We start from the raw sequence: 8,722 nt of genomic DNA on the forward strand, positions 1-8,722 counted from the left end.
AGCTACAACTCTTTATGGGGGCCTCACTCCCATGCCTTAAACTCTTGCCGTCCACATAATACATACATGTGGCGGGAAAAGGGTGGGCTTTGACACCCAATCACAGTGGTCTTGTGATCTGCAGATCCTTCCAGTCCCTAGGTGTAAAAATCCTGTTAAAGGAATTCTGGGGTTAGGCAGAAAGAGGTTAATAAAGGGATTTCCCTCACTCCCTGCTCATTGGGTGGGTTTACAGGGGAAGTAACCCCTGTCTACAAGTATATACTCTGCTCAAAAAAATTAAGGAACACTATGAAAACATATCAGATCTCAATGGGAAAAAATATCATGCTGAATATCTATACTGATATGGACTGGGTAATGTGTTAAGAATGTAAGGATGCCCCATAGTTTGCTGGAAATGAAAATGATCAACATACAGAGGACTGAATTCAAAGACACCACAAAAATCAAAATGAAAAAATTATGCAGCAGGCTAGTCCATTTTTCTGAAATTTCATTGCAGCAACCCAAAATGGTGCTCAGTATTTTGTATGGCCCCCACATGCTTGTATGCATGCCTGACAACGTCAGAGCATGCTCCTAATGAGACGACAGATGGTGTCCTGGGGTATTTCCTCAGAGATCTGGACCAGGGCATCACTGAGCTCCTGGACAGTCTGAGGTGCAATCTGACGGCGTCGTATGGACCGAAACATGATATCCCAGAGTTGTTCTATTAGAATCAGGTCTGGCGAGCGTGGGGGCCATTCAATTGTATCAATTCCTTCATCCTCCAGGAACTGCCTGTATACTCTCGCCACATGAGGCCGGTCATTGTCAAGCACCAGGAGGAACCCAGGACACACGGGATCTGACAATGGGTCCAAGGATTTCATCACAATACCTAATGGCAGTCAGGGTGCCATTGTCTAGTATGTAGAGATCTGTGCGTCCCTCCTTGGATATGCCTCCCCAGACCATCACTGACCCACCACCAAAATGGTCAGGCTGAACGATGTTACAGGCAGCATAATGTTCTCCACGGTTTCTCCAGACCCTTTTATGTCTGCTTCTGATTTTTTGGTCAGAAACTTTCACACTAGTGGCCTACTAGAGGTCATTTTGTAGGGCTATAGCAGTGCTCATCCTGTTCCTCCTTGCATAAAGGAAGAGATACTGGTCCTGCTGATGGGTTAAGGACCTTCTAAGGCCCTGTCCAGCTCTCCAAGAGTAACTGCCTGTCTCCTGGAATCTCCTCCATGCTCTCGAGATTGAGCTGGGAGACACAGCAAACCTTCTGGCAATGGAACGCATTGATGTGCCATCCTGGAGGAGTTGGACTGCCTGTGCAACCTCTGTAGGGTCCAGGTATCGTCTCATGCAACCAGTAATGACACTGACCCTAGCTAAATGCAAAACTAGTAAAAAACAGTTGGAAAAGATGAGTAGAGAAACAAATGTCAGTGGCCTCCACCATTAAAACCATTCCTGTTTTGGGGGTTGTTTATTGTTGCCCATCTACTGCACCTGTTGTTAAAATGGCTAAAACTGATTAACAACAACCCCCTCTGCTACTTAACTGACCATATGAATATCCCAGGAGTTTAAATGACTTGATGCTATACTCCGAGTTGTCCTTTAATTTTTTTGAGCAGCATATATATATATATATATATGTATTTTATATATATATATATACTGTATATATATATATATATATATTCATTGCCCACTTTATTAGGTACACCTTGCTAGTGCCGAGAAAATATCCCCCACACATCACACCATTACACCACCACCACCAGCCTGAACCGTTGATACAAGGCAGGATAGATCCATGCTTTCAGGTTGTTTACACCAAGTTCTGACCCTAGCATACGAGTGTCGCAGCAACCCATTCTCCTCTGACCTCTGACATCAACAAGACATTTTCGTCCACAACTTCAGCTCACCAGATATTTTGTCTTTTTTGGACCATTCTCTGTAAATCCTAGAGATGGTTGTGCGTGAAAATCCCAGCAGATCAGCAGTTTTTGAAATACTCAGACCAGCCATCTGGCACCAACAACCATACCACGTTCAAAGTCACTTAAATCCCCTTTCTTCCCCATTCTGATGCTCGGTTTGAACTTCAGCAAGCCGTCTTCACCATGTCTAGATGCCTAAATGCATTGAGTTGGTGCCATGTGATTGACTGATTAGCAATTTGTGTTACCAAGTAACTGAACAGGTGTACCTAATAAAGTGGCCAGTGAGTGTGTGCGCCTTAGATTGTAAGCTCCAAGGATCAGGCCCTCTTAACCCTCTTGTATTGAACTGTATTGTTGCTGTATTGTCTCCCTTTATATTGTAAAGCGCCGAGCAAACTGTTGGCGCTATATAAATCCTGTATAATAATAACATAATATATATATTATAAATGATGCTAAGGAGTCTATTTTTTCACACACAATTTTACTCAAGATTCACACCTTTTTCTAGCTGTATTCAATTACTTAGGAGAATTTTAAGTGGAAACATTTATAAGGTGTTTAAAGCTTGCTTTAATGTTTAAGATAGCATAACCTAAGCTCTGTATGGCATTGTAGCCTGTTGTGTTCTGCACTTTTTGCCATAAACCATCTTTGTCAATTTGCTCTTTTTTCATAGAACACAAATTGCAGATATATGTTCCTTTCAAACCATCTGTTCCTCGGCTGCTCTACTCAGCTTTTTTTTGCTATCCCTGTCACTGTAGGATGTATAATCATTTCTCCCTGCACCCCATGCTCAGTATATAACACATTGCATCTCTTTCTGTATGCGTGCAGTCCTCCAGCTGAATCATAGTGCTGGCCTAATATCCAATATCCAGAGCAACGTTTCTATTTAAATCATGGAGCATGTTTGTGTAAACTAGATAGATACTGGCTTTCTCAAACAGGCAGTAGTCGCTTTCACACCTAGTTATTAAACATCATTTATCTCTGGTTAACAGCTGTTCTGATAGAACATTTAAATCTCCTCCCAATGTATAGACTGTATAAATAGAACAGCTGGGTCAGAGAGATACAGAGCCCAACTCTTCTTGGACAACAATGGGTAAGATGCTCTGCTGAGCTTCTAGAAATGGGTCAATGATGTATTATTTAAGCACCTGTGTACTGAATAGTGTATTGTACAGGTCTAGATATTCTATGTCCATAATGTATCCTGTGGAGTAGGTGACAGTGATATTAAGGATTTATTATCTACAAGCAAATACTGTATTACTTCTAGTGGACACCTTCATTGACTATAAGGTATTGCTTTGCTACTCTGTAGTATATTCTCTGCTATTGATTAGTGAAATTAAAACATAAAAAAGTGCATAAAAAATTTTAGCAGAGATCACCGTTCTTCTAAACTGCATGTACAGTACATTCATTCTTTGCAAACAGAAGCAAAATTGAACATTATTAGACTATTCTAGAAGTACCAAGAATAAAAAAATACTGTGATCATCAGTTCCATCTAGTGGCCATAATGTTGTATTTTCTGATTTATTTTATGAAGAACATTTGACCTAGAGAGAAAATAGCTTAATAACATTCAGTTTTGCCAACATTTGCACAAAACATATGTACATGCAGTTTCACAAGATGAACAGCTTTGTTTTATTTTAACAGTATCTAAAAGTGTAATTGAAGTCTTTGAAATCTTTTTTAGTTTTTCAGAGAAAAGAAAAATCTCTTGTCAGGTGTTCATTGTTTTCTGGCTTCCTTCTTGTTCTGTTGACTATGTTGCCACTTCATCAGTAAGTGATCCCCAACAGAGGGCCCAACAGAAGCTATGCATGAAATATTCCCATGGAGACAATTGTAGGAGGATATTTCCCTTGCCTTTGGGGACATTTGTTTTTTCATTCCTGTTTTGTCTTTAGGACAAGAATTGAGGGATCATCTCCCCAAAGAAGATACAGACAACAATTTGATTGAGAGAGGATCTAATCCCCACTTTATTTTAACGACACAAAATGGTTTGGCTAGGGTTCTGCTTTGATCTTAAATTGCAGAGTTACAGTCCGAAATGTAAAAATTCCACATTTGTGCATAAAACAAAAAAGAAAGAAATGTTCTTTTTCAGACAAACTCAAAGGAATTAGCCATAGCAAGGTGTAGAATCTACAAATTGATTAGTTACATTATTGAAAAATGCTGATTGGCAGATAAGTGGGACTGACAGTCCTATTTCACATAAGTGGCAAGTGGTATTTTTAAAAATGTTCTGAAATTTCTGTACAATGTTGTCCATAAGGTTTAAAGTGGACAGATGTTCTGAGGACAAATCCAGATTCCCTTCCAGGGAAAGTATAGCCTCATTTTAGTTGAAATTTATGTTTATCCTAAAGTCATTTTTGAATTGACTTTCACATTACAAGCCTGCAAATTAAAGTAATTTTCATTGTATTAAATGTAGCGATTTCCTCTAGCCACTAGAAAGAAACTTTCACTGGTTCAGTCCATCCTTTTGTTTTTTGTTTAAAGCAGAAGTCCAGGCAAACAGCTAAATACATAGATGGAATAAAAGGAAGCTGATTTATCTGCTAAATTACTTGCATTTGTATCCATTCAGTCCTACAAGTTACATGGCCCTGCTACTGGGGATGAGGAAATCTGCCTGGATTTTAACTTACTGATGGTTCAGCAAATCCTGTTTGAAATGTGGTGACTCCAAATTTAGCAGCAATTCCACTGTTTGAAGGTGGTGGTGGTGGTGGTGGTGGGATCCTTAGTAAATTTTGCCCTTTAATAAAGGGTAATAGGCAAAGTATTGTAAATAAGCCATTGGGGAGCTAGGCACTTTGATGAGGCTTCAATGGCAACATTAAAATACCCAAATCATTTAAATAATATGCTTAGCATTACTTATTATTCCTTGACAGTCTCAGAGACAGTGATTACTTACAGCACATATTTAGCTATGGAACAGTTATTTCTCTTACAATTAGCTAGACTTACATACAGCAGCACCAACCCAATCTAATTAATTTTATTTTGAACGAAAAGCTTTTTTTCAGGTCATTTTGGCAGCAATACCGTTTTTTTGGTAAGAAAATGGTTACAGGTGCAGGAGATATTGGCCAGCAGTTCATCAATGAGTCCCTGTTCTCATTGATACTAAAATGTTTCTGCTGCAAGCCAAATTCTGTTGAACTTGCAGAGACTGAGACTGCAGATGATACAACAGGTAATAGAGACAAAGAGAACAGGTAGGTGTTATACAACAAGAATTAAGAGACTGAATCTGATACAGCAATGTAAAATTTGTCAGGAGGTTATTTTTAATAAGCAAGTCTAGACCAAAATCTACCACAGAAAGAGGTTTTACTACAAGAATTAAGATGCAGTAGAGGATGCAGCATGTTTTTTTCAACATAAAATAAAAATTAAGAAACCCTCAAAAGAAAAGTACCAGCCCAATTTTGTAGAGGGAAGCCTTGTACCTAAATAATTTGTTAGTGCCTCAGACAATATAAAAAGCTGTTGGGTGTTTTATCCTGTAATATTCACTGAAGACCAAGAGATCAGTTTTGAGTAAAATCATCTGTTAACATACTGAATCTGCACAATCATTTACATTTCTAAATATTAATGAGAATTTGAAGCTTAAGATTTATTACAATTAGAGTTTGCAGCTAAAGACTTATTGAAACCCATTAAACGGTTTGTTCAGCTTTATCAAAATGTCTTGACAAGTGCACTTACAAGGTTTGAAAGGTTTGCACTTAGTATTGTAATTAGTTGGCAGGTTTGGTTAAACAATATTGTCTACTAATCTAGATAAGATATATAGATCTATAAAATTGACTACATAAATTATTACAATTTTTTAATTGCATATTTTTTATTATAAGATCCTGAAATATCTACATATTTACCCCTTTTTACGCATACTGTTTTTACAGGGGTCCAAGGGATATATGGGTCTCTGTCATTGTTACTCTTGGCTGAATGGGCTGTTTATGGGTATACACTGGAGCTGTCTGCAATATTAAAGCTTCAAAATGGTCATGTGTTAAATGGAATCAAGGCTGAAGATATTTTGAACTACCCAACCAGTGGTAAGTGACAAATATATTTAGAGTTTTAGTTAGCTCTGTACCAAGGAGGTGCACCATTACAAAAAAAGACTATACAGCTCTGAGCACTTTACGTTCTAGACTATAGACTCCAGCCAGTCCAACAAATGACGCTTTTAATTTTTTTTGCTTGTAGAGAAATTGGGTATGTTCAGGTTACAGAAAAGATGTCTTAGCGGTGACTTAATTTTCATGTTTTAATATAGCCAAGGTCAGTATAAAGATTTGTAATATGTTCTTTTTATTCAAAGGCAATGTTTAACCTGATTGACATCAATCTTTTTGGTCAACACTGTTAAATTTTGTGTAAAGCTATTTTTTTAGTATTTGGATAGGGGGTTGAGGGTTGTCAGATTTTTATTGCTGTCTATATTACCGCTGGTAAGATTCATGCTCTCCATTTTCTCGGCTGACTGTTGTCACTGGAACTGAAAGTAAAGGAAAATACAGAATTTTGAGTTTCAAAAATTTTGAGTCACCAGAACAGAAATAGTAGGGGAATTCTTCCAATGGGTTACTTGTTCTAGTGACAGCTGTATAAGAGAAGATTTTAAATTATTTCTTCTTACATTTGTTATGTCATTGTTAAGTATACATGCCACAAGTAAAGAGAAATCTGACTAACAGAATACAGATTGCAAAAACAAAAATCTGACAAGGGTTGCACTATTCTCCACTCTATCCAACTGCAAAAATATTTAGAGATACCTTGACTAATTAACAGTTTAATGTAATTTCTCTATACATTTGTGGCAATTTGTATCCAGAATGGGTGGACGTAGGACCTATTTTAGGAAGAGTCCTATGTAGTTGGTAGACCTTGCTTAAAAGGTGCAAATTGCCATCCAGAGCAACCCTTTAGAATTTCTAAGGTTGACACTGATTTGTTGCTATGGATTTCTCCAATCATCATAGCTCTCTACATTACCTTTTTCAATAAACGTATACAGTATATAAAAGATTCAGTTTGTAGGATGTTATGGTTCCTTGCATTCATAATTAAACATTCATATTAAACAACATCTGGGCATTTTTTTTACTATTCAGTGAAATCTTTAATAATAAACCTTTCTTTAATTCCAGTACTATTGTAGAGATAATGCAAATTATAAATGCTAGTGTATTTCTTGACAGCTAAATCTTACCCAGAAAGCTGCACAGCTATAAATCATGGAAGTAGTGGTCTATACTTAATAGAGCCAAAACCAGGAAAGCGCCTACTGGTACGTTGTGAATTTGGAGAAGATGGAGGCTGGACTGTCATACAGAAAAACTGCAAAAAAACCCCAAAGATTTGGGATACCACCTGGGAAAGCTACAAGAAAGGTTTTGGAGACCTGCAAAGTGACCACTGGCTGGGTAATGAAAATATTCACTTACTGAGCACGCAAAAGTTGCATCACATTCGGTTTCGAGTGCGTTCTGCTTATGGTACACAGCATTTGGCCAACTATGATTCCTTTGCTCTTGAAGAGGAACAAAGCTGTTATAGAATACGATTAGGTCGATATTCAGGTAATGCTGGAGATGCCATGACATCTGGACAGCCTAGTGCAGGACATGATAATATGAGATTCTCTACCCGTGATCGTGACAATGATTTATCAGCATCCAACTGTGCATACATTGGTGGTGGAGGATGGTGGTATGACAACTGCAGGTTTGCCAATCTTAATACTGGCTCTGGCATTTACTGGCAGCAGTTATGCAAAGGAGATTGTCAGTCTAGTGATATACTTATTCAGCCAGTTTATAGCTGCCCAGAAGGTGGAGGAGGAAATGGAGGGGGTGGTGAGGGTGGAGGTGATGGTGGTGGAGGAGATGGAGGTGGTGGGGAAGGGGGTGGAGGAGGTGGAGGCGGTGGAGGTGGTGGAGATGGAGGTGATGGTGGTGGAGGAGGTGGTGATGACTCAACACCAAATCCATGTCAAGATGACAAATAAGCTATTGTTACTGTTGCTATATGATTGTATGTTTTTGGGAGGTTTTTTTTATTGATATGCTTTTCAATGCTTTGTAGCTAAATCAATGTATAAGCCCTCAGAAACATAGATGTTAAGTAAGCATTAAAAGATGTTATAAATAAGGATCTAGTGTGATGATTTTGAATACACAACAACTGGCTCTGTGGATATTTTAACTGCTTTTTACTCTACTTTTGATTTTTATCCATGGGTGGCAGATTTCTGTGAAATGTTCACCCACTTTAACATGTCTACATGTACAGCAAACAGAAAAGGTTATTCATTCTGTGGCTATGACCAGCACATAAAAACATCACTTTGTGAGGGTTTTGAATGAAGAAGAAATTTGACTGATTACATTTTTTTACCTGTAACCAGTATCATGCAGACTTTTGACATTTTGATAAACTATTAAGGGATCTTGTTGAACCCTTTACTGTTCCCCAGGAAATGAATGTATCCACTTACCGATAACCTCATCAATTGACACAGCTTCTTCTTAGAGCACAGGAGTTGCAGAAGAACCCATTGCCCATGAGTACTAAGCAGGTGGGATAACAGAAATTTTTTGTGCCTCCATCCTAATGGAAGCACTCAGCCAGTATATCCAAACAAGACACGAGACTCCAAGTCACAAGACAATTCTATTCACAAGACAAGGTATCATCACATATTT

At 38.1% G+C, this 8,722-nt stretch overlaps 1 protein-coding gene across 1 annotated transcript; it reads left to right on the plus strand.

The window, feature by feature from the left end:
* The first annotated feature begins 2,949 nt into the window (after positions 1 to 2,949).
* On the plus strand, positions 2,950 to 8,169 carry LOC149471068 (fibrinogen-like protein 1-like protein). Its single transcript, XM_089658054.1, has 3 exons — positions 2,950 to 3,063; positions 5,909 to 6,064; positions 7,217 to 8,169. The coding sequence occupies exons 1-3, from the start codon at positions 3,060 to 3,062 to the stop codon at positions 8,023 to 8,025; spliced, it is 969 nt and encodes a 322-aa protein (XP_089514180.1). The 5' UTR covers positions 2,950 to 3,059; the 3' UTR covers positions 8,026 to 8,169.
* The last annotated feature ends 553 nt before the right edge of the window (positions 8,170 to 8,722 follow it).

Source organism: Staurois parvus, unplaced genomic scaffold (assembly GCF_062004578.1).
Source record: "Staurois parvus isolate SC_StPar_1 unplaced genomic scaffold, SC_StPar_1.0 ptg000029l, whole genome shotgun sequence".
NCBI lineage: Eukaryota > Metazoa > Chordata > Amphibia > Anura > Ranidae > Staurois > Staurois parvus.

Coding starts and splice junctions, on each gene's coding strand:
- LOC149471068 (XM_089658054.1), top strand. Junction 6,065..7,216: donor TTTGAACTACCCAACCAGTG/GTAAGTGACAAA, acceptor ATTTCTTGACAG/CTAAATCTTACCCAGAAAGC.